General features: G+C 39.3%; 1 protein-coding gene across 7 annotated transcripts in view; it reads left to right on the top strand.

Annotated features, from left to right (window-relative positions):
- elovl8b (ELOVL fatty acid elongase 8b) overlaps positions 1-24,027 on the top strand; it is a 42,799-nt gene extending 18,772 nt beyond the window's left edge. For 4 of the 7 annotated variants that reach the window (XM_059984111.1, XM_059984118.1, XM_059984113.1 and 1 more), the window contains 7 exons: positions 3,684-3,770; positions 4,307-4,494; positions 5,363-5,443; positions 12,313-12,369; positions 14,064-14,178; positions 15,967-16,094; positions 17,902-24,027. In XM_059984111.1, coding sequence (XP_059840094.1) covers positions 3,713-3,770; positions 4,307-4,494; positions 5,363-5,443; positions 12,313-12,369; positions 14,064-14,178; positions 15,967-16,094; positions 17,902-18,069 — 795 coding nt within the window. In that variant the 5' untranslated portion in view covers positions 3,684-3,712 and the 3' untranslated portion in view covers positions 18,070-24,027. The other 3 variants (XM_059984116.1, XM_059984114.1, XM_059984117.1) reach the window with 2 other exon arrangements.
- Positions 24,028-26,303: the final 2,276 nt, after the last annotated feature.

Here is a 26,303-nt window from a genome sequence, read left to right as displayed (position 1 = left end):
CAGAAAAAGCCAAGTTAAATCCAATATTGTAAAACGATAAAACATGAAAACTTTGAAGGGGGGGTGAATACTTTTTATAGGCACTGTATATAGTTAAATGACCATGAGCTTGACTTGAAGGTTATTCCTTACTACTGCATTGTTCTCATCCTTTCTTAACATAGATAACCCACCCCCTCCATCTGGCAGAACTGGTCCTCGCCCTCAACAATTTCTCCTTCGGCACCTACTTTCTCCAGACTCGCGGTAGCCATGGGCCCAGCGATGCTTGCCTTTCAGGCTACGTTGAACAGTCTATGTTCCAAGCCTTCCCTGGTAACACCCCACAACTCTTCCTTTGCTATGCTGATGACTTCAGCATGCTGCTTCATGGACCCCTGCTGGGTTCGTCAAGTTCATCAACTTTGCCTCCAGCCTCCATCCTGCCCTTAAATTCACTTGGTCCATTTCTGATACCTCCCTCTCCTTTCTTGATCTCTCTTTCTCCATCTCTGGATAAAAACTGTTGACCGGCAGCTTTTATAAACGTACCAATTCCCATGACAATCTTGACTTTAACTCTTCCCGCTCTGTCTCCTGTAAAAAAAAATATTATTCCTTTTTCTCAGTTCCTTTGTCTCCACCACATAGGTTCCCAAAATGAGAATTTCCTTTCCAGGACAAGAGATGTTTCCTTCAAAGAGGAGGTTTTCCCTTCCTCCATCATTGATGCTGCCCTCACCTGCATCTCCTCCATTTCTTGGAGGTTCGCACACACCCTAACTTGCTGTGGCATTAACCAGGAAAGAGTTCCACTTGTCTTACCATTCCGTGAGCCTCTGCATCCAACGTATCATTCTCTGTGACTTATGCCATCTTCAACTGGATGTTACCACCAAACACATTTTTGACCCCCTCCCCTACTCTGCACCTCCCTCAGAGATCGCTCCCTCTGTGATTCCTTTGTCCATTCATCCCTCCTCGCTAATGTCCTGTCAAGCGGCCAAAGTGCTACACCTGCCCATTAACCTCCTCCCTCGCCTCCATTCAGGGCCCAAAGCAGTCCTTCCAGGTGAGGCAACATTATTATATTCGCTGTTCCCGATGCAGCCTCAATATTGGTGAGGCCTGCTGTTGATGGGGATGGCCTTGTTGAGCACCATTGTCCATCCATCAAAAGCAGAATTTCCTGGTGGCCTAACATTTCAATTCTTGTATCCATTCCTGTTCCAACATGTCGGTCAATGGCCTCCTCCTGTGCCATGATGAGGCCACTCTTGAGGCGCAAGAGCAATACCTCATATTACACCTAGGTGGCTTTCAATTGGATTGTATGAACACAGATTTCTCCGTCCAGTAAAGCTTCTTGTTTCCGTCCTCCATCCCTCTCCTCCTGTTCCCCACTCTAGCCTCTCATTTGCCTATCACTTCCCTCTGCTGCCCCTTTCTTCTGTTTCTCACATGGTCCACTCCCCTCTCCTATCAGATTCCTTTCTCTTCAGCCCTTGAACTATCCCACCCACCTGCACCCATCTGGCTTCACCTATCACCTTCCAGCTATCCTGCTTCCCCTCCCACCACCTTTTTATTTTGGCATCTTTTCCCCTTCCTTTCCAGTCTCAGTCCAAAATATTGACTGTTTATTCACTTCCATAGATACTTCCTGACCTGCTGAGTTCCTCCAGCATTCTGTGTGTGTTGCTCACTCACCTTTTCCTTTCTCCTATTCTTCTGAAGAATGTAAAGCACCCAGAATATTTAGCCCCCATTTTTGTTACTTGCCTGTATTAAGCTATCAGATTAAAAATATTTATTTGTTTATTTGTATTTTGTAAAATATGCCTCAAAATGTCATTACAATATTTCTCCAATACAATGCAATGTAAGCTATAGTTATTTATGATCCCTGGGCATGCCCAGTCTTAAGGGATTACATAATGTCCAATGAAAGTACTATTGTTAAGGCTGCATTTATGAGCCTGGTACTCGAAGGAGCTAAATTTGTGGAATTAACCATTGTGAACCCTTTTTGTTAGATACCAATTGATTTTGATTCTGATAGTTGAATTAGCCATTATGTGTAACAAAACTGTTTTGTGCTACTGTGTTGCAGTCATGAAAATTTGGAAAGGACTGTCGCTTTGAATGTTGAAGTTTGATGTAAGCAATTGTGAGCTGTTTTGTGTAGTTTCCATGTAAATGTGTGCATTTGATGTAGCAAGCTTATTCCATGGTCAAATATATTTAATTAATGTAATTCCAATTGTAGTTACTCAAAGGATGTTCAGTTAAAGAGTGCAAATCAATGAAAAGCAAGTCAGGACTTGAATAGAGGTAGAGGATGCTTGATTTTGCTTGCTTTTTTGGTACCAAAATTTGTTCATCTAGTATAGGAATGGGTAATTACTACAGGGTAGAAGTGAAAAATGAGAGTATGGTGGCACAATTCAAATTATAGAAAACTCCAAGATTTAAGAGGACATCATTAAAGTCTACACAGTGAGCATGTAACTGGGAATTGAAATTCAATTTGGGTAAATGTAAATTGTGTATTTTGGTACAAAGAATTAGTAATTGAGAGTGAGTCTCCGTGCAGTGGAGCAACTAAAAGATCTCTGACTGCGAGTATACTGTATAATTGACTAGAAATTGCACCGCTGCTAAGTGAGGGCATTTGTAGTGTGGAAGGTGAGAAAACAAGTCAAGCTTTAGGGCATATTTCTAGGGAGACTGCTTTGAAAATTAGGACAATTATTCAGAATCTTTATTGCACCTTGGTTATTGTTTTCACAAAATTTGCCTGACTAGCTGAGTTCCTCCTAGCAGACTTTTATCTTTTTTCTCCAGATTCCTGCACCTCTTGCGTGTGCCTTCATATAAAATGTAATGAGGTACTGAAGAGGATACAGAGAAGATTTACAAGGATAATTCCAGAGATATCAGGAAAGGATGAACAGACTGTTTTTTTCATTCTGACCTAATGGAGATCTTTATAATGATCAACATAGGATGACCACATGGAATCAGAGTATTCATTAAGAATGGTTTGGATGTAGAATTTGCTAACATGAGTTAAATAGAATGGATGAATTTAGGAATAAATGAGCAAGCAGTTTGGACTGAAGGGAATGGAGGATTATACTGAAAAGGTTAGGGAGGATGTGTGAGTGAGGTCCAAGTGCCAATGTGCAGACATGCTGAACTGAATGGATTGTTTCTGTGCCACTCGTAGATAACAAATGCTTTTTTTCCCATCCCAATTTGAAAGTAGACTTGTGTGGGCCAGAGGGTAACATGTTTACATTTTGTCTCCTGAGCAACATAACTTTCTTCAGACTCTGAAAATGTTCAACTGGTCATAATATCTCCAAGCAATCTTAGATGTTCACATTATCTAAACTATTTTACTCAGGTGCTGCAGGTGATAGATTATCTAACTCAGAATGTTGGGCTGCTTCAGAATAAAAAGGCATAGGTTTTGTCATTTTTCAAACTAGTCATCTTGTCTGTGCAATACCCTAATAATGAGGGATTATTAAAAAAAAAGGCTTGTGGAGCTCCTAATGGCCAATTTTGGAACATTTAAGTTATTTCATTTGTATTGTCTTCTAAAAGGAATTAATTGCACAATAAAAAATTAAAATAGTCCGACACTTGACTGTTAAAGTCACTTTCAGTGTCATATTTTAATGTTTTTTTTTCAGAGCTTTTGAATAAGGCTTTTGTGGTATCAATGGCTTCCACCTGGGAGAAGATGAGAGATTTTTATGACTGGGCTGTAGAAAATGGAGGTAAGTATAACAGCACACCAATGTGATCTTGAGAATCTAATTTGTAAAAGTAGTGGAGTGGTTTCCAGAACAGTAATTCAGGGATAAAAACAGGTTGTTGATTTTACAGTTTGTGTACTTTTTCAGCATCAGCAATTGTTCCAGTCTGTTAGTGGATGGACCTGGGTTATTTTTGTTCTAAGGAGTATTTCAGAAGAAAGGTCACTGATACTCTTAAGGGAAAATTGCTGAAGTATTTCAAATGGGACCTTGGAAAGAGAGGCTGAAGGAGTTTTAATTTCAATTCTTGCAAATATTTATCCTATTTGCAGAAAGGTTCATTTTCTCCTTACTGACTTGAAATTCTTATTGGGCTCATGCCAGGCTCAAGGATGTCTTGGAGTAGGGTACAGAGCTTTATTAAAGTGGAGGGCAATCCATATTGTTTATGTATGCTAGTTGAGGAAAAATGAGTTTTAGTATTTTGAAGTTTTAAAATCTGTTTATGAATTGAATTATTTTTATCTCTAATTATCTATCTTTAAAATCTGTTTCAGATAAGAGGACTGACCCTTGGTTTCTGGTTTATTCACCCATTCCTGTTTTTGTGACCTTCATTATCTACCTTCTAATCTGCAAGTATGGACCAAAGTACATGCTGAACCGAGAACCATTCAATCTGAAATATCTTCTCATCGTTTACAATTTTGCTCTTGTTGTGATTTCAGCTTACATTTTCTGGGAGGTATACATGTTTCTTTTGAACTATAATAAGCCATGTTTTGCTTTTTATTTGGGCTATATGCTTACTCAGTTCTATTCATTTAAATAGTTTTGTGGGCAAATCAGGCTGGTCCACTATCCATTATCTCTGGAATGTGGGCTTCATTCTGACTGAAGGAATAAAGTCAAAGTTCTCTCTCTGATTGCATAAAATGGGCTTCCACAACAAAAAAAAACTACCTGTTTAATGAGAGTATCACTTCCCTATTTTGTTGCAGGAATGTTGTAAACAAAGCTGAAAATTTTTTTTAAAGTAAAATAATTGTCTTAATCTCATGATATACTAAATATCCTTTACACTCTCGCATGAGATGTGAGTACTTACTGACTGGACCAGTACATGTTGCTTTCATGAAGATAAGCCTCTGTGGTCCTTGTGCTAAAGATATCTATGATATAGTTTGGTGGTGAGTCCCAGAACTTTGATCCAGTGATAAAAAAGAATGATGAAATATACTGACATATTTGATTGATATGCAGGCACTGGTATTTCCATGCTTGCTGCTTTTAATCTTGCCATTGATGCCAATGTTCCAAATATGAATATGTAGTGTATCTACTACAACAAATGATCAAGACAATTTTCGGAACCCTGAGTAGCCAGAAATCCCATTCTGAACCGTCAGTATTTGCATGTAAAATACAAGGAAGTTACTTTTCCTTCTCCTGTTTATCACTGGAATGACATTCTCCTCTAGATTTTTGACTAATGTGGACTGCACCTCTTGATGTCAACTACTTTGTCATTTGATTCTATTTCACTACTTTCTGTGTACAATTGTACCTATTATGCACCTTGGTAATCTGGAAAAAAAAAATCTGCATTCTAGTTTCTGGTGACTTCCATTCGTGCAAACTACAGCTATCTTTGTGAACCTGTGGATTACAGCAACAGTGAACTTGGATTACGGGTAAGAGGCAAAGCCCAAATGCTGTATTATAATGTAGCATTAAATTTTGACTTGTGGGTTAGGGAAGTACTTCTCATTTATTCCATAACCTATTTATGAGTCTGTTTCTAAGAAGAAATGAGAACACTTTGACGTGCAATTCTGATTTGTTCTCTCTAGTTAATTTCATTGCTGATTAAAGGTTTGCAGGTTGAGGCGGTGGTGAGGAAGGCAAATGCAATGTTGTTATTCATTTTGAGAGGATTAGGATATAAAAGCAAGGATGTAGAGTTGAGGCTTTATAAGGTGCCGGTGAGGCCTCACTTGGAATATTGTGAGCAGTTTTGTGCTCCTTACCTGAGAAAGGATGTGCTAACATTGGAGACAGTTGAAAGGAGGTTCGCAAAAATGATTCTGGGATTGAAAGGTTTATCATATGAGGAGCATTTGAATGCTCTCGAGACCTGTACTCACTGGAATTCAGAAGAATGGGGGAGGGGCTGGAATCTCATTGGAACCTGTCAAGTGTTGAAAGGCCTCAATTGAGTAGGTGTTTCCTATGATGGGAGAGTCGAGGACCAGAGGACACGGTCTCAGAGTAGAGGAGCATCTATTTAGAATGGAGATGAGGAATTTCTTCACTCGGAGAATAGTGAATCTGTGGAAATCATTGCTACAAGCAGCTGTGGAAGCCAAATCATTGGGTACGTTTAAGGCAGACGTTGATAGATTCTTGATTTGTCTGGGCATGAAGGGATATGGGGAGAAGGCAGGAGATTGGGGCTGAGAGGGAAATGGATCAGCCATAATGAACTGGAGCAGACTCACTGAGCCAAGTGGCCTTATTCTGCTCCTATACCTTATGGTCTTACTTAAAATGAATCTTTTTGATTTGAAGTTTAAAATGGGAAGAAAAGTGAGTAAGACTTAAAATTGTGATGACAATATTTCCATTTGTAAACTCTGCTACGGATTTGGATCTCTTGCAGGAGATTTATTTTGCTATATAGTAGTGTCATTGGTTTCTATAACATTTGCATTTAGGACCAGATGTATTTGAACCTTCTGAATGCTTGTTTTGTTAACAGTAAATCAATAAAACCTGGGTTGGATCTAATAGTTTTATTTCATGTTGTAAAATACGTGGAGAAATAAGGATGATTCTCATTGCTCAGTTCAAAAATACTTTGTGTAATTTTTGCATATAAAGTGCAGATGATGCTAATTACACTTTGGCAGGTTGTGCTTCTTAGGTGAAATAACCTGTAAGTTCATGTCCTTTTTCCCTAGGACAAGCCCGTAGTTGTTTTGGCCCTCTTGCACCACTTTGTAATCACTTTTGGCTTTGATTCATTGACCTTCATTTGAAAATTCCCTCTAACTCTATTTGAAAATCTGGCCTACCTTACTTTTCCTTTCATGGGTTGATAGATTGGACATCCCACCATAAGGTAATGTATCGGTGTACACATACCTACTGGTTGCATAATGCCTTAACATTATTTTTCACTTCAACATTAATATTCAGTGTTGTTTAAAATTCCTGGGTGCTGTTCTTTATTTAGAAATTCAGCATAGTAATGACCCTTCCGGCCCCACAGCCCCATGCCACCCATTTGCACTCATGTGCCCAATTAAGTACTTTTGGAATGTGGGAGGAAACCAAAGCATTGGGAGGAAAAGCACACAGTCATGGCAGAATGTACAACTTGTTACAGACAGCAGTGGAATTGAACCCGGCTTTCTGGCACCGTAATAGCGTTGAGTTAGCTGCTACACTACCATGTTGCTGTGGACATGATATTGTAGCTGGACCCAGCTGAAACAATCTAAACATTTGCTACGTAATTCTAAAACATAATTATTTGTATTGTACTGGTATAAGGTTGTCCATGGATACAGGGTATATTAATCTAACCATGGAATTGAAGAAGTTGGGTGCTTTGCCAGCAGAAAATTCTCCAGACCAGTGTTTGAAGTTTTGCATTAGCATCCATTGTAAACATGCCATTTTCTGTGTCCTCCGGTGCTGATTGAGTGGCTTCCCCTTTTCTTCTAACTGAAACTCGGCCTTTAACTAGATGTCAATGTTGCTTATGTGTTCATGTTGGGGAGCTTTACATTTGAGGAATTTTTCTTTCGCAATCAATTTTAATAGCATTCCTGGAACCTTCCAAGACAAATTTTGTTAATTTTAATGCATTATTACCTGGTGTCCAAGATGCCCTTGATTTGAAAGTCTAAACAATACTGTATATGGAATTGTAACACTGACAGTCTGATCAATGCATTCTTGTTTGCAAATTGTATGTACAGTATACATTGCAGTGTTAGGAAGTTTAATATCAAATTAGATTGATATTTGGTTTTATTTTTGCCTTTGAAATTTGAAGTATAAGATAAATTTGATCTATACTGGCTTCTGTTGTAATTTATACTTTATTACTAATGAATCAATTTGCCTGTGTTGTGTAGTATATTTTATGTGTGAACTAATCAATAAAAAGGGTCATAACATTATAGGCAGCATTTTGTCCAACATCGTAACTGCAGTTTAAGAGCTGTCTTAAGACAAAACTAGTTCAGAACTCAAAGTAAAATTCATTATCAAAGTATATACATGTCACCACGTATAACCCTGAGATTCTTTTTCCTGGAGGCGTACTCAGCAAATCTTTCAAACAGTAACTCTAAACAATGGACAATAAACTGTGCAAATGCAGATATAAATAACGAGTATGAAATAACAAGATAAAGAGTCCTTAAATGAGTGTAACTATCCCTTTTTGTTCAAGAGCCTGATGGTTCAGGGGTAGTATCTGTTCTTGAACTTGTTTGGTGCGAGTCCTGAGGCATTTGTACCTTCTACCACAGTGCTGGGCTTGCAACTGTTCATGGAATATACATTAATGATTTGGAAGAGGGGAGTGAGTGTGGCTCATCTTATGTTTGCTGATGACCCAAAATTGAATGGAAAAGCAAATTGTGTGGATGATACGGAGAGTCTGCAGAAAGATGTGTAGATTGATTTAATGAGTGGACAGGGGTCCGGCAGATGGGATATAATGTTGGTAAATACAAGGTCATCTAATTAGGAGTAAATGGAAGATCAGATTATTATTTAAATAGTGAAAGATTACAGCCTGCATTTGTGTAGAGAGACTTTGTAGCACGTGTGGATGAATTACAAAAGGTTGGTTTGTAGGTGCAACAGGTAATCAAGCAAACAAATGGAATGTTGGCCTTCACTGGGGGAATAGATAAGACAAGGAGTCCTATCAGGAACTGGCTGAAGTAACTGATAACATCCCTAGGGCAGACAAGTTGCTCATCTTGGGAGATTTCAATGCCAGCGTAGGCAAGGATCACAGTACCTATGAATGTGTCATTGGCAAATATGATAAAGGCCAAAAAGAACACCAATGGTGACCTTACGATAAATTTTTGTGCTCAGAGGGAATTGTGTGTTACCAACACTTTCTTTTGTCAACCCGAGAAGAACTACTTCACCTGGATGCACCCAAGATCAAAGGATCTCCACTTGCTTGACTACATTGTGACTCGCAGAGCAGATATGCTGGAGTTTCTTTTGACAAAAGCAATGCGTGGAGCAAAGTTCTCATCTGATCATTACATGGTACGATCACAACTTAGACTTAAACTGTTGCTGTCAAGGCGAAAAACACCCAGTGAAGCACCCAAGAAATTGGATGTTAACAAGTTGGCCAGTGAGGAACATCAGAGGAGACTTGTCACAGCATTGGCATTATCACTCCAAGAAGACAAAGACCCTCTCAATGACCTAACCAATATTGAAGAAAATCATCCATTCAACTGCAAGTGCAGTGCGTGGCAACCCTAACAGAAAATCTCCTGACTGGTTTCAAGAACAAAATGATTTAATTCAAGATCTATTGGAGATGAAACAAAGGCTTTATATGTGTCACTTGAAAGAGAACTCTGAAAGAAGCAAAGCAGCATTTAAGGCCGTGAAAGCCAGAGTTCAAAGGGAGATTGGGGCTATGAAGAACAACTTGTGGAGTAAGAAAGCGGAAGAACTGCAAGCAATGTCAGGCAGGAGTGACTACCACGGGCTGTTCTCAGGACTGAGAGCTATCTATGGTCCAAGAAGCAATACGGTGGCCCCAGTAAAAATTGCAGATGGGAGCAAGCTATGCACTGACAGGAAAGACATCATTGACGATGGAGAGAACACTTCTGTAACCTTCTAAACCAACAAGATGAGGCTGACCGCAATGCTTGTGAAAGGCTCACAACTAGGCTGGTAAGAGAAGAGCTCTGTGGACTCATCATTATGACAGAGCTTAATAAGGCTTTAAAAGATGCCAGAAGTGGTAAAGCACCTGGGCAAGATGGCTTTCCATCAGATCTACTGAAGCAAGGTGGTCCTGCTCTGAACTGTTGAACTTGTATAACGCTTGTTGGCAGAATCAATGTCTCCCTCAGGACTTCAAAGATGCGCTAATAGTCACCATCTACAAGAAGAAAGGCTACCATAGTGTTTGTGGAAACTACCGAGGAATCTCCCTTCTGTCCACAGCTGGAAAGATGGCAAAGGTACTGCTCAACTGGCTCAAGATCATCTCAGAAGATGTGCTTCCTGAAACCCAGTGTGGCTTTAGGGCTGGAAGAGCAAGCACTGACATGATTTTTACTTTGAGGCAACTCCAAGAGAGCAGTAGAACAGATGCAACCTTTGTACGTTGTCTTTGTTGATTTCTCACAGGCATTTGATATGGTGGAGGGAGAAACACTCTGGGGAGTGCTCAAAACTTATAGCTGTCCAGATAGGCTGGTTATGATGATCAAGTTGTTTCACAAGAACGTGTCTGGCAAAGTATCTATCGGAGGAGACATCAGCAAAGCCTTCACCATCAACCGCGGGGTAAAGCACGGATGCGTTCCTGCTCCAACTTTGTTCACACTGTATCTTGCGGCAGTTTTGGAAATAATGGACCATAACTTGGACAAAGGTGTATACATCAGGACTCGCTCAGATGGAAAATTGTTCAACCTGTCAAGACTTAAAGCCTCAACCAAATCAAGAGAGATATGTGTCGGAGAGCTTCTGTATGCAGACAACTCAGCCCTGGTTGCTACTGATGTTAATGTGATTCAAGAAATTGTAGACCGCTTTTTGTTTGCTGCCACTCTTTTTGGCCTAAGAATCAATATCTCCAAAACCGAACTAATGTACCTGCCTCCTCCTCTGTGCAGTCCCAGTGAGACCCAACCACCAGTCATATCGGTCAATGGGGTAGCGCTGAAATGTTCTGACTCTTTCACGTACTTAGGAAGCGCTGTGACCAACACCAACTCATCAGATCTGGAAGCTGAGAGGAGAATTCAATCAGCTACAAAAGTCTTTGGTGCTTTGCAGAAGTGACTTTGGTCTCGCCACGACATTAAAATGGCAACCATGGTCAAAGTGTATAACACAGCTGTTTTACCATCTCTGCTTTATTCAACTGGAACGATGACATTGTATCGGAAGCACATCAAGAAATTGACCAAGACACGACTCAAGGCATTTATGCCAAATATTACACAAGTAATATGTGGAGATGTGGAGGTGCTCAAACGTGTTGGGACAGTCAGCACAGAATCGCTCATCACAGCTTCTCAGCTGCATTCAACTGGTCATGTCACAAGAGTGAGCGATGATCGTTTACTCAAAGCTGCTTTCTTTGGCGAGCTACATGAAGGAAAGAGGAAGCACGGTGGTCAGAAGCTGCGCTACAAAGATGTGCTCAAGCGCCATATGAAGAACACTGACATGAATGTCAACACCTGGGAGAAAGATGCTTTGGACAGAAGAAGTTGATGCTGCATTGTCAAGAAGTCAATCCCAGCTATCGAGGAGAAAAGGCAGAAGAAATATGAAGCAGGTCATGAACGCAGACATTCAGTGCTATACCAGTGAAATCACAAATGCAACTGATGTGGGAGACAGTGCCGATCCAATGCTGGTCTTGTGGCCCATAAACGTGCCTGCAGAGACTAAACTCCCAGCACAGTCAACATTGAACTTGATGGACAGCCGAAGAAGACGAAGAGATTTAGGATGGAAATGAGGAGAAACTACTTTTCCCAGAGAGTAGTGAATCTGTGGAGATCTCTGCCTAGGAAGCAGTAGATGCTACGGCAATGAATACATTTAAAGCACAGATATTTGCAAAACATGGCAATGAAGTGTTTTGCAGAAAAAGCAGGTAGGTGGAACTGAGTCCACGACCAGATCAGGCACGATCTTATTAAATGGTGGAGTAGGTTCGACAAGGCCAGATGGCCTACTCCTGCTCCAATCTCTTATGTTTTTTTCAGTTATGTTTCTTATGAAGAATCCACTGAACCTTCCAGTTTTACTGGAATTTCAAAATTGATTATGTTAGATTAGATTTTGCAGAAATGTCAGCATGTATCCCAGATATCCCAAATTTGTTGGAGGCTTATCGTTGGAAATCCCACCAGATGAAGAAGAGTGTATTGTTGGCATACTGATGATTTAGAAGGTTGTTTGGTTTGGAAGCTAAATAACCTACTGTAGGGATTTTGTAATTTTTTTGGTTTTAAAATCAAATTAAGAAGGAAGATTGAAATTAAATTATGTTGGACAATGTATGCAACTAAGCAGAACAGTTGTGAATGAAGCTTAATGTTACTAATAAAATTGCACTAAGCTCTGAAGTAGAAATTACAATGTATTTTGCAAATGCAATCAATCTGGTGATAAATCAATGTTTTAGGGAGTTCCATCAGAATTATTGGACTCCGCATCAACATTTTGTTTTCCAGCAATGCCAGTGAAGATGCTTGCAATTTGTTTTTGTTTTAAAGTCTGTAGCTTTTTTTATTCTCTCTCCTAATAGATGGCAAAAGTGTGCTGGTGGTTTTTCTTCTCCAAAGTTATTGAGCTGATGGATACAGTAAGTAAATACCTTTATTTTAGAAGGTAATTTCAATTATGTTAGTAGTGTTGGAGGATTGTAAGGGCAACATTGACTCTATCTGGGTATGAGTTTTTCAGCAAAAAATAAATCAATTGTTTTCAATGAGCTTCTTTAGTGTTAACTTTTTTTTGGGAAATAACTTCCTAAACTTTAAGTGATAGTGCTTGCAAGTCTGATGTAGTAGGAAGTGAAATTGAAGTCATGTGCAAATTTGTGTTCTTAAATGTATGATGAAGATTTGAATATTGTTCATTAGAATAGTAACATTGCAATCCTGGAATAAATCTCCTTTTCAATGCATCAGAGAAGGGACTATTTTTAGCTTTCATCTCTGACCAGCACCGACTAACTTTTGACTTAGATCTGTTTGGTAAATTCTAGTTTGCAAGTCAGAAAATTCCGGAAGTTTTATTTTCATTTTATAAGCTAATGTGCCACTGAGAGGTAAAGTCCATCCCCATTTCTTTGATGGATTGGAAATAAATAGAAACAACAGAAATTCTCTGTATCCTGGTCAATATTCTTCCTTAAAAGAATACCATAAGAGTTTGATGAGCCAGTCAATGAACTGATTAATGTTTGTGGAGATTGTGTGCAATGATAATCTTTCAATTACATGATTCTACTGAGATATTGCTGAAGGAAATGATGAGCTACTGTATTAATACAGGTTTTAGTATCCCTTTGATGTGGAATAGAGGGTGATCATTTCAGTATAGTTGTTGATTATGCTCCAAAAAATAAATTATTTTATTTCTAACTTTTGTTGAAATCAAAAAAATGAAACATTGAAACTCCAGATGAGTATCATGTACATTGAATATGGCTTGGATAATTGCCAATTTGGGATTACATTAATAAGTCAAGTTAGTATCAATTAGTTAGAATAGATAGTGGTGAATTAGTATTTGAACTATGACCCTTGGCTATTGAGCAGGAAAACAAATGAGTAGCTTTCTACTTAGTGGCTTTTTATGGGGATCCTTATAAAAATTGAAGCATCTCAATACGTGTTGGCATGCTCACTTTCTAGAGTCTAACATCATGTTACTCAAATTCATCTTTCTGCGTCGGCTTATCCATAGAATTAAGAGTGTTGCAAGCATGGTTTTCAGTGGCTTTGCTGCTAAGTTATTTTGATGTTCATTTCCATGGAATCGCACACAAGATGAGTCTAGATGTAATCCTATTAGAAATTTAATCTCCTAGTGAGAAACATAATTTTCATGGCTTCAAAATGGGATTCAAATGAAAATTGGTACTAATATCAGAGATTTTGCACTTTCATCTGGGCCAGTATTCTTCGTGGCACTCAGTCATAGACAAGTCTGCTGATATCGAGATAATTAGAGTATTGTATTTTGTGTATGTCAGATATAATGAACATCATAACTAGAGATTAACCAAACTGATATATGCACCAGAACAGAGCTTTATTTCAATTAAGATGAAAGTGAACAGTACAAATTTTATAAAGTAGTCTCCTGCTCAGCATTCTCAGCCTTTTTGATTACTGCCAGATTACAAGAGACAAGATTCACATAGTCTTGGTCACGGAGACATATTTCTGTTTTTTATTTAATTTGATAAGATTTCCATGTAGTACATGTAAATCGTGATTTTTGTTTTTTGTTCCTGTCTGGTAACTTCATCTTGTTTTGCTTTGGCAGGTATTTTTTATTCTGAGGAAAAAGCACAATCAAGTCACATTTCTTCATGTTTATCACCACGGCACAATGATTTTCAATTGGTGGGCAGGAGTGAAATATGTACCAGGGGGACAGTGTAAGTGTTCAGATAGTGGAAAAAAATGCAAACTTTGTGTGAAATAATCAATCATTGATATGTAATGTCAAATCTTAGCTGGCAGCTTGCAGTTCATCAATTAGACGATTGGTAAGTAAACTATTTTGGTTTGCTTTAAGGGAGGTAATATTCTAGTCTGTAAAATTGTGATCAAATTGTTGGTGCTTTAAAAATGCCTGTATATTACATCACCCACTATGTGGAACTGGTGTCTCATTATTTTGATCAACTCTTTGGAAAAGTGGAAAGTTGCAGTCCAGAAAGGGCCATTTGCCCATTGTCCTGTGCTGGCTTTTTAAGATAGATATGCAATATGCAAGGTTCTGTGTGAGATCATGGAGTAACAATGACATGTAGCTCAGAAAAATGGCATTTTGGCCCAGTGAGTCTGTTCCAACCATCTACTACCCTTTTACATTAATCCCTGATTGATTTCATGTTTATTTTCCCCATATTCTCAAGTCAAGTCAGGTTACTTTTATTGTCATTTCAACCATAACTGCTGGTACTGTACATAGTAAAAATGAGAATGTTTTTTCAGGACCATGGTGTTACATAACACAGTACAAAAACTAGACTGAACTACTTAAAAAAAAAACACAGATAAAAAGCTACACTAGACTACAGACCTACATAGGACTGCATAAAGTGCACAAAACAGTGCAGGCATTACAATAAATAATAAACAAGACAATAGGGTAGTAAAGTGTCATTCCAGGCTCTGGGTATTGAGGAGTCTGATGGCTTGGGGGAAGAAACTGTTACATATTGTCGTGAAAGCCCAAATGCTTCGGTGCCTTTTCCCAGATGGCAGGAGGGAGAAGAGTTTGTATGAGAGGCGCGTGGGGTCCTTCATAATGCTGTTCGCTCTGCGGATGCAGCGTGTATTGTAAATGGCCGTAGTGTGGGGAAGAGAGACCCCAATGATCTTCTCAGCTGACCTCACTATCCGCTGCAGGGTCTTGCGATTCGAGATGGTGCAATTTCTGAACCAGGCAGTGATACAGCTGCTCAGGATGCTCTCAATACAATCCCTGTAGAATGTGGTTGAGGATAGGGGGTGGGAGATGGACTTCCCTCAGCCTTCGCAAAAAGTAGAGATGCTACTGGGCTTTCTTGGCTATGGAGCTGGTGTTGAGGGACCAGGTGAGGTTCTCCGCCAGGTGAACACCAAGAAATTTAGTGCTCTTAACGTTCTCTACTGAGGAGCTATCAATGTTCAGCAGGGAGTGGTCACTCTGTGCCCTCCTGAAGACAACACCCATCTCTTTCGTTTTGTTCACACTCAGAGACAGGTTGTTAGCTGCTGCACCTCCTCTCTGTAAGCTGACTCATTGTTCTTGCTGATGAGACCCACCACAGTCGTGTCATCGGCGAACTTGATGATATCGTTCGAGCTGTGTGTTGCAGCACAGTCGTGGGTCAGCAGAGTGAACAGCACTGGACTGAGCACACAGACCTGGGGGGCCCCTGTGCTCAGTGTGATGGTGTTAGAAATGCTGCTTCCGATCCGGACTGACTCATCAATTCCTCCAACTCTATCACTCAGCATTCATACTAGGGCAACTTACAGTGGCAATGTAACGTGCATACCTTTGAAATGTGGGAAACCAATGCAGCTGTTTGGCTTGTCATCTTTGTTTCATCTTTTGAAACAATTAGAATAGTGAGTGAAATCAGTAATTCTTTACACATAACTAGACTTAGTTCCTATTATGTAGAATATGTAACTAATAGTTTTTAATCTATGTTCTTTGTCTTCTTCAGCCTTCTTCATTGGTTTGTTGAATTCCTTTGTACACATTGTGATGTACCTGTACTATGGAATTGCTGCTATGGGGCCACACATGCGCAAGTACCTGTGGTGGAAGCGTTATCTCACAATGCTTCAGCTGGTATGTTGGTAATTTAGTCATTCATTATGTAGGTTTCAAAATGGTGGAGGAACACCAAAAAATCTTGAGTTGGACATAAAAGTGAGATTTAATATACCTGGATCAACTCATGATCTTCTCTTTGGGATATACTTGTTCTTCTATTTGGGTATCTCAGAAATTCATTGCACCTTGCATAATTAGCTGCAGGTGTGCATTTCTGATCTCTGCTGGGCTTGGGTTTGGGTCTTCACTTCAGTACTGATGTTGCTGCCTTCCCTTTCAAGACAGTGCTGACAATTACGGCCAGATCTGCAGCGCACACCCATGCTAAAGGAAAAGGAATCTTTATAAACACATGAAATTCGACAAATGCTGGAAGTCTTGAATAACATACACAGTGCTCTAAGAATTCAGCAGGTCAGGCAGCATCTATAGAGGGGAATAAACAGTCAATATTTTGGGCCAAGACCCTTATTCAGGGTGATTTGTAATGTGTTAAGGGTGGAGTTGTATATCTGTAATGAAGTTGAGATGAAAGGTGAAAATAACATTTTGTGGAGCTCTGCATGCTCTGGAATCTCAAAGTTGGACTAATATACAGGTAGTCCCCGAGTTACGAATGTCTGACTTACGGACAACACGTACTTACAAACCGAGGAAGGAGAACACCATCTGCCATTTTAAGTTGTTGCTGTTGACACTGCGTTGAGTGTGTAACTTTGTGTTTGGCTTAAATTTTTCTTAGCAAGTTTCACCCTGACTCCCCCCCTCCGTTCTGGTCGGCTGATGGCACAGTGAGATCAGCATCGGGCTGGAGAACGGAGGTTCCCGAGTTTGATCCAGTGACAGACCACTCCCATGCTGGGTTGATGTCAATCCAGTGACTCCTGTACCATCTGTGCCGGGTTGATATCAAGCTTGCAACTCGACCTCCTTAAAAAAAAACCACTGCCACCTCCAGTTTAGATTCCCACGTGGAATATTGTGGAGGATCAAATACCCAGACCCAGCACAGCCCCCACTTGTCCCATTTAACCTGTCTCAGTGCGGTGGTCCTTAGGACCCAGCGGACTTCGAGAGCCGGCGGAGGTCAGGACCTGCCACCGGCAGTATTTCTGTTCCATTGACAGGAAGTGATCGCGATTGAAAATAAAGTGGGAATAATAAAGCGTTTGGAAAGAGGTGAAACGTCATCGGTCATTGGAAGAGCATTAGGCTACAGTCGGTCAATGATCAGAAAAATTTTAAAGGATAAAGTGAGAATAGTAGAGCATGTGAAAGGCCCTGCCTCGATGAAAGCTACAATTATTACTAAGCAACACAGTGGTTTAATTATTGGAATACGTATGTTTCTTAAGTGTTTTATATGCATAGAAAGGTAATATATATACTATATACTAAGACAAACATTTGACTGATGCTAAATAATACTGGATGTACTTGTTCCGACTTGCGTACAAATCTGACTTAAAGATGGACTCAGGAATGGAACTGGTTCGTAACCCAGGGACTGCCTGTATTGGATGGGCTGTAAGAGAAGTATTCAGGGGTAGATGTCCCTGCTGTTCAGCATGAAATGGAACATAACAACATTTGGTAATGGATGAAACATGGGAAGAAGAACCAAACTGTTAGTGTTGTATAGCTTCTGCTGAGTTCTGTTTATGAGAAAAAGGGAGCTGCTGGAATGCTTCTAATCAGATTAAGTTTCTCTTTACTATTAACAGTTACCCAAAATGCCTGTTTTACATTATTACCAAGGAAAAGTAAGTTAACGGTTTAAATTTAATTCCGTATAAATGACATGTTCCATTTTGTTTTTTAGCTCCAGTTTTATGGTATCGCCGTGCACACTGCCTATAATCTCTTCACAGACTGCGATTTCCCAGATGGGTTTAACCTTTTCGTCTTCATCTACATCGTCACTATTATTATTCTATTCACCAACTTTTACTATAAAACCTACATCCAGAGAAAGACAAAAATAGGATAAATCCTGCAGACTACCTTTTAATTCCCTGAACGATCTGTTTAAAAAAAAAAATCCTTGTGTTAATTGCAGATGCTTAATTTTTATCAGTGTGGGTGGTGTGGTAGAGCACGTTTTGTATTTTCTTATACATTCTTTATCTTTGCTGAAAATGGTCTTGTTGTTTATTTGCTGTTCCCATCCCTGCAATCAAAGGTATTCGTCTATTATTTGGATTTCCATTTTGCAAACTCACAACAGCCACCTTATCGTTGCTAACCATATTTAAAACATATGACTCAGCCAAGTCTTTTTTAAGAGAGCTGAATGGAATTGGTGTTGCTGTACTGAGGCTCCCAATTCCATGGAATATGCTCTCTGCATGGTCCATGGTGACTTTCTTGTGCCAGGGACCGTTCTGCAGATGTCTCTGTATAAACATTTAACTTGCTGCCTCTATGCAGGTAGTTGCACTGAAAATGGCAGTCACGGTAATCCTCCTTAAAGGTAAATGAGGCATTTCATTTGGCCAACACTGAATAATTAGAATTTTGCTGCAGCTGCCAGGTGATGTATTCAGTGAATTGCACTTCAACACTTTAATGCAAATCTATAATTTCTGCTGGTAATCATGTTACTCGTGCTAAATTTCATTAGTCTATTCAACTAGTTGTGAGCACCCATCAACGGGAAGTATCTTTACTGTTCCTTCTCCAAATGCATGTGTTATAAATGCAATTATAATGAAGTTTAGATATGGATGAACTGCCTGTGCAACTCCTTTCTTTTTATTCATTGTCTTGTAATGTAGAATTCTCCTCTGATAGAGTTTGGGGAAGCAAATAACAGCACAAAAGCAGGTTAATGCTGCAACAAATTATTTTATTATTTATATTATGACTAAACCTTCCACAATTATTTGTGGCCAAGTTAAAAGGCCATCAGAAGCTGTGTGGCTGACCACTGCAACTGAAGATTTTGCCATTGAATGGTCTTTTAATACAGAGCAAATGTGCCTTTCCAATGCATAAGAATTTTTATAATTTCACCAAAAAAAAAACTGCCACAATCAAAAGTGGATCTATTTTCCTAGTTCTCGGTACCTTGCTTGAAAGGAATTTTTTGTATAAGAAGGAAAGTGATGTTTTAGGAAAATATAACTTTGTCTTTTAATGATCATTTATTATAGTTTTCAAGTAAGCTAACATAGATGGTCAGTACATAATACATGAATATTGAATATGATGAATTCTAATTTATGTGGGGATATGCTTCAGCCTGTATTGGGCTAAAGCACACATGCCTATTGCACTGAGTTGCTTTTGTAACAATGCTTTTAAAAATTATCTTATTGCATATGTTTTTGAGAAGAAATAACCCTGAAATGATTTTTTGCTTTTGAATTTCAGTAGTGGATGAATATTAAAGTACCTACAGACTTCTAAGTACAGTGTTGCTACTTGGTTGAAGATCCTGTAGAAAATTACTTCTGGTTTTCTTGACTGAGATTGGCATTTGTGGTCCAGTAATATTCCATTCTTAATAGTATTATTAAGCAAAAAGGAGGTGATTTGCTGCCCACATGTGCAGCTGACCGTGGAACCTTTCATACTCCGTGGTAAAGATGATGCTGTGAAAATTCATTCTACAGCTGATGAGCTATCCCATGAAACTTAGTGAAACTTATTTCCAGTTGAATTCCTGCTCCTAAAGTAAAAATGTGTTCTATCTCTTTCTGATTCATCTCCACTGAACATTGTGTTTTAACTTTGAAAGTATCAATAGTGGAGTAGTTTGCCTTGGGGCTCTTGGGTACACACAAGATCAAAGCAAGAGTGGAAGTTTTGTGCAAACAACCTCTTGCTTTGCTTATCTGAATGCATTTTTAGCTTTGTGATTATTGGCATGCTTTCTAACTGGTTAAGTATTATCCCTGAATTTACCATTTTTTGTTACCTTTGACAAGGTTATTTTATTTGTTACTTGGTCAAAACCTGCGAGGTTCAATACTTTCAGCATTGTTGTTCTTCTTGGCTTCAAGTCAAGTATCAAATTCTGATCTCACTAAGATCCCAGTATTTATTTTTTGTAATTAGGCTGGATTCTTTTCTCATTACTGTCCATGGCTTTATCAGCACCTGGCTTCTGCTTTTCCGAGTGCTTAAGTGGCTTGATATCTTATCTGTTGTGTCTTTACCGATCTCTGTTCTGCACATCCAGAGTTCCGTTGCTGCTTTTAGCAAGTCTCTTCAAGTCATGGGCCTTTGCAATTGATAGAAGAATTAGACTGGAGGGTTTTTTTTTCCATCCTGCTTGAACTGGTGAAAGTGGGAGAAACCGTCACTTCATTTAGGAAGTACTTTGCCCTTGAAGAGCCATGAACTACAGGGCTGGAAGGGGGAAATAAGTAGGGTGTTTTTTTTTTCAATTGACATGAACATAATGAAGTAAGTACTGTAAGATTTGACAAAAGGATAGAATCCCACTTCCTGCTTTCTCATCTGGCCTTGTTAATTTATTTTGCTACTTCCACCAATTAAAGTTGAAGACTATGTCTTCATGCTTTCATTATCGTCTACTTCCTGCATTGTGTTTACTTGTCCTCTGGAGGAAATAAGTGTAATTACAAAGAAAGAATGAAGTTGAGATAGACTCGAGCACTTGTCTCTTCCCAATTGTTAAATGCCTCCTAAAGACATTCAGTTGACAATCAGATGCAAGTGGGGTAAAATGTGAGAAGGTTGTTGATGGTTCTTTCTCCCAAAAGAAAGGAATTATCAAAAATTCATTGAGATGGTCTAAGCTTTCCTCAAATGGGCCTCTCCACACCTTTGTCAGAATGTGTGTTAATGTACAGCAAAAACTGAGGAGCTTGCATGTGTCATGAGGCCGCATCTTAACTTGAGGACTGATAAAGTATGAGTGTGTTTCAAGGAGATATTTAATTAATATAGGCTACTAGACTCAAAGCTAAATTTTGTGACCTCATTGTTTATTTTGTTTTTTGCCATATAATGTGCCAATTGAAGGATTTTCCACAAGCCTTGAAATTGTTCTGCAGCAGTTTTAAGCATAATACTTTTAATTATTGTACTGTCTTGGTAATATAAGCAAACATTTGCAAGTTTATATCATGGAATTTAAAGTAGTTGGTAAAAAGGAGATTAGGAAAATATTTTTCATTCAGAGAGTGGTAGTGATCTTGAACTAATTTCCTGAAAGGGTGGTAGGGGTATAAACCCTAATTGCATACAAAGGTCACTGAGCACCTATTTGGTCCACTGCAATACATGACATGGCTCTTCAAGTGGTAAAAGATGAGATTAAATTGAGGAGCTCATTTTTCCAACAGGAGGAGATCTCATTCTGTGATGTAATTTTTTTTTTGATTTTGTGCTCATTTACTGGACCTTACTTTCAGAAGTCTCTGTTAATAGGAATAAGCTGAAAAAGCACAAAGTCCTACAACATACTGTGGGTACCAAGTTCAAAGATGAAGACTACTATTACAATGAAGGAGCTAATAAGTTCATAGTTTTTAAACAGATTTTTGTTAAAAATATGGAGAGAGCAGTATTCCTGCCAAAAATTTTATACCTATCTTGTAAAGTTGACCAACATTGTCACCATTTGCAATATTTTTTGGTCTTTTAAAAAGTCTAGCGATTCAATTTTATACCAATATGCTGGGTAGAAAGTATTCTGTAAATTAACTTTCTAAAGTGGTAGAAAGTGCTTTTATCTAGCAGATACGTAGTGGAAAATAAGTGTCCTATTTGTTGTTGAACATTTAGTAATGCACTTAAAGCACTGATGCACAGTGGGATGCCTTCTGATTGAATTAGGGCCTGTTCATCCCAAAAAAGGAGCCTGGTCACTTTTATCAGCACTGTAATGTATTTATAATTAACCAGATTTATGGTTATATTGTCATTTGTTTTTCCTTTTTACTGCAATTTGCCTTCCCCCCCCCCATCTCTCTCCCCCCAAAAAACACAAGCAGAATAATCCGTCCTCTTGCACTGCAGTCTTGAGGGCTGACTTGCTAATGCTGATGCTCCGGAGGCATATGCTGCTTAATAGATAATTATGTTTGTGCACCACCTTACTCCATTTTTAAGGTCATCCCTGATGAAGGACGTTTTAGATATTTGGCCTTGTGCAAGCTTAACAAGCGTGAATTATCACCTTAACCAAACATACCATTCACCACTTGAACTACTTAGAAATGGTATGCATTGAAGCTATTTCTGTTGACTGTAAGGGTTTCTGAAAGTCTAACTGAGAGGCAGAAGTACTTTTGAGCTCTGCCAGAATATGGAGCATGGCCGGAATTTCCAGCTGAAATAACTAAGTTGCCGTTCTGGTGTTGGGGGGGGGGGGGGTACAATATCCATTATGTTAGTCTTGCTGTGTTGTGCACCATGTGATAGATTGTGCATAGATCTGTAACGGGTCAAGAATTTGACATGCAACAATAGATAAGTAATGCCTGGAATTTGGAATGTTGGAGCAGCATTGAGCTTTTTGTACCCAGGAATAACATGTTGTATCATTGTTACAAAACCTCTGGAGTAAGTTGATGGAAAGGGTAAAAATACAGAAAAGTATTTTAAGATTTGTCAGTGTTACAAGAGCTTGTTTTCCAAAAACTTGTGTTGATTATTGCACTTAAAGAAATTAGACCATCAGGAGCAGAGTTAGGCTAGCCGGCCCGCTGAGTCTGCTCCGCCATTCCAGCATGGCTGATTTATTTCACCCCTCAACCCCATTCTCCTGCCATCTCCCCGTGACCTCTCAACCTCCACTTTAAATATACTCAGTCGTCTGCGGCAATGAAATCCACCGATTCACCAGCCTTAGATGAACAAAGTTTATGGTTTTCAAAATGTTGATCATGTTAATGTTGCATGACTAATAGCAAACACTTAAAGGTGTCAGCGACTTACGATTAATCGAAGAAAATAGTTATTCTTTTTCCAAGTTTGCCTTCATGTGGTTTCAAACAACATAGACATATCTTTGCTAAAAGTCCATGGCTTGTCCTATTGTTACTCTGCACCCCCTCCCCCCCCCCCCAAGGCTCGGTGGTAGGAATGAAAAAAGAATTTAACTAAGAATTATTACTTGACCCTCTTGTTCTTCTGGTATTTGGATATCTTGAATGCATTCTTAGTCTATATGACTTTTAAAATCCACAGAGACTAAAGTTATTCATTCAGTGGAAGCAGAAAATGGGTTAAATTAAAACTCTTTTATGTATGGCATACTGTTCATTAATATTTCGCAGCCATTTTGTTCAGTGACTTGTTTCCAAAATTTTCAGTAAAAGCTAATAATCCAATCATTTTTATTTCTGTAATGCTTGAGTGTGTGATTTGGTATGTTGCCTTTTTATCTGCTGCACTCAGTTAATAAAGTTCTAATTCACAAAGATGTGGGTTCAAATTCCACTCCACAACCTTGTACACAAAAATGTCAACTGGCAGTCAAGCTAAGGAAGTGCTGTCTTATTAGCATTACTATTTTTTAATCTGAGGCCCTGTAAGCTCTCTTGGCTGGACTGAAAAGATCCGCTGACCCTATTAGTCAATCATTTGTTTTAATATAACACTTTTTAAAATATATATTAATTTCTCCATTGCTGTTTGTGGGATGTTGCTGCAAATCATCTGCCCACATCAAAGCTGAATACATACACTTCAGAAAGTGCTTAAGGTATAAAGTATTGAAGACATTGTGTAGATGAAATGCAGTATCTAAATGTGGTTTTGTTTTCTAATTCTTTACATCTATCTTGTGTTCCAGCTCTACTACATAAACAAATTCAACTAAAGATGATAGCACACTCAGTGTTTATCCTTTGTGTGATGTAACAATGGAACACTGCGGTTATCTTGCTAACACAAATTACTGCATGAATTATAATCGAGGGAAAAAACTAGAAACTGGAAATGTGAAATAAAATCATGCTGGAAATCAGTTCTATACAATATGTTCTATTTATTATTGTTCTATATGCTTAAAATCATGCAGGTCAGGTTGTATCTGTGGAGAATTTATCATTTTGGTTCTCCCCATCCCCAAATTCAAGTTCTGTGTGCGCGTTATAGACACCCAGTTGGAATGTTGCCTCCCTGGTCCCAGGGTTAGGATGTCTCAGGTCAGGTCCATGGCAGGTTAAAGAAATTGCTCCTCATCTCCATTCTGAAAGGATGTCCCTCTATTCTGAGACTGTATGCTCTGGTCTTGGACACTGCCACCATAGAGAACATCCTTTCCACATCCACTGTATTGAGGCCTTTCACCATTTGATAGGTTTCAATGAGATCACCCCTCATTTTTCTGGATACAATCCAAGAGCCATAAGACTCTATTGATAAGACAAAGGAGCAGAATTAGGCCATTTGGCCCATCGAGTCTGCTCCACAATTCAATCATGGCTGATCCTTTTTAAAAAAATCTCTTCCTCAGCCTCAGTTCCTGGCCTTCTCTCCGTAGCCTTTGATGCCAAGAACCTATCAATCTCTGTTTTAAATGCATCCAATGATCTGGCCTTCACAGCTGCATGTGGCAACAAATTCCACACATTCACCACTCTTTGGTTAAAGAAATTTCTCCACATATCTGTTTTGAAAGGATGCCCCTCTATCCTGAGGCAATGCCCTCTAGTCCTAGACACTCCCATCATGGGAAACCTCCTTTCCATATACACTCTGTCTAGGCCTTTCAACATTCGAAAAGTTCAATGAAATCCCCCCTCGCTCTTCTAAATTCCAGTGAGTACAGACCCAAAGCCTCAAATGTTCCTCATATGATAACCCTTTCATTCCTGGAATCATCTTTGTGAACCTCCTCTGGACCAATGCCAGCACATGTTTGCACTGTTGTAACTATGTGGTTTTGTGCAGGTCTTGGAGTTTTAGTTTTTGGTCTTGTTTGTCTGGTGGATTTGGAGCTCCTTTCTGGGGAACGCGCTAAGATGGTAGTGCGATATTAATACGCAGCAGCCTCTCCGGACTCTGGATTGGGGATTGCCAAATGTTATGTGGATTTTCTGGTGTAGTCTGTTTTGACTTTTTGTGATATCATTCTGGAGGAATGTTGTCTCATTTTTTAACTGCATTGAATTTGTGGTTTTTAAATGACAATAATCTGAATCTGAATCTCTTCTAAGATGAGGAGCCCAAAACTGTTCACAATACTCAAGGTGAGGCCTCACAGGTGCCTTATAAAGCCTCAGCATCACATCCTTGCTCTTGTGGACCTTTTGAAATGAATGCTAACGTGGCATTTGCTTTCCTCACCACCAACTCAACCTGCAAGTTAACCTTTTGGGTGTTCTGTCCAAGGACTCCCAAGATCCTCTGCACCTCAGATTCCTGTATTTTCTTCCCGTTTAGAAAACAGTCCGAACATTTATTTCTACTACCAATGTGCATGATTTTGCATTTTCCAACACTGTATTTCATTTGCCACTTTCTTGCCTATTCTCCTATTCTGTCTAAGCCCTTCTGCATCCTACCTGCTTCCTCAACACTACCTGCCCCTCCACCAATCTTCATGTCTGCAAACTTGGCAACTGTGGTGAACTATGTGCCTGTCGGGACACGCCCCCTGCTGACTGCTCCTGTGGCTCCTCCCACAGGCCCCTGTATAAAGGAGATCTGAGGCCTGACGCTCGGCCTCAGTCTCCAGGACATTGTATGATAGACACTCACTCCTGGTTCCTTCTTCCAGTCAATAAAAGCCGATATCTCGCCTTACGTCTCAGTGTGAGTTATTGATGGTGCATCAGCAACAAAGCCATCTATTCCATCATCTAGATCATTGATATACAGCATAAAGAGAAGTGGCTCCAACACTGACCCCTGCTGAACAGCACTAGTCACTGGCAGCCATCCAGACAAGGATTCTTTTATTCCAGCTCACTGCCTCCTAAAACAATCAACTATTGCTCTAACCATGCTAGTAACTTTCCTGTAATACTATGTGCTGTTAACTTGGTAAGCAGCCTTGTGTGGCACCTTGTCAAAGGCTTTCTGAAAGTCCAAATGTACAAATTGTTGTAATCTAGCAATCTCAAAGCATTCCAACAGGTTCATCAGTCAGGATTTTTCCTGAAGGAAACCACGCTGACGCTGAACTATCTTGTCCTGTGTCACCAAGTACTCCATCACCTCATCCTTTCTGCTGCCTTCCTCCTTTCTTAAAGAGTGGAGTAGCATTTGCAATTTTCCAATCCTCTGGCACCATGC

Source organism: Hypanus sabinus, chromosome 11 (genome assembly GCF_030144855.1).
Source record: "Hypanus sabinus isolate sHypSab1 chromosome 11, sHypSab1.hap1, whole genome shotgun sequence".
NCBI classification, from domain to species: domain Eukaryota; kingdom Metazoa; phylum Chordata; class Chondrichthyes; order Myliobatiformes; family Dasyatidae; genus Hypanus; species Hypanus sabinus.
This window is presented reverse-complemented; position numbering and strand designations above follow the sequence as displayed.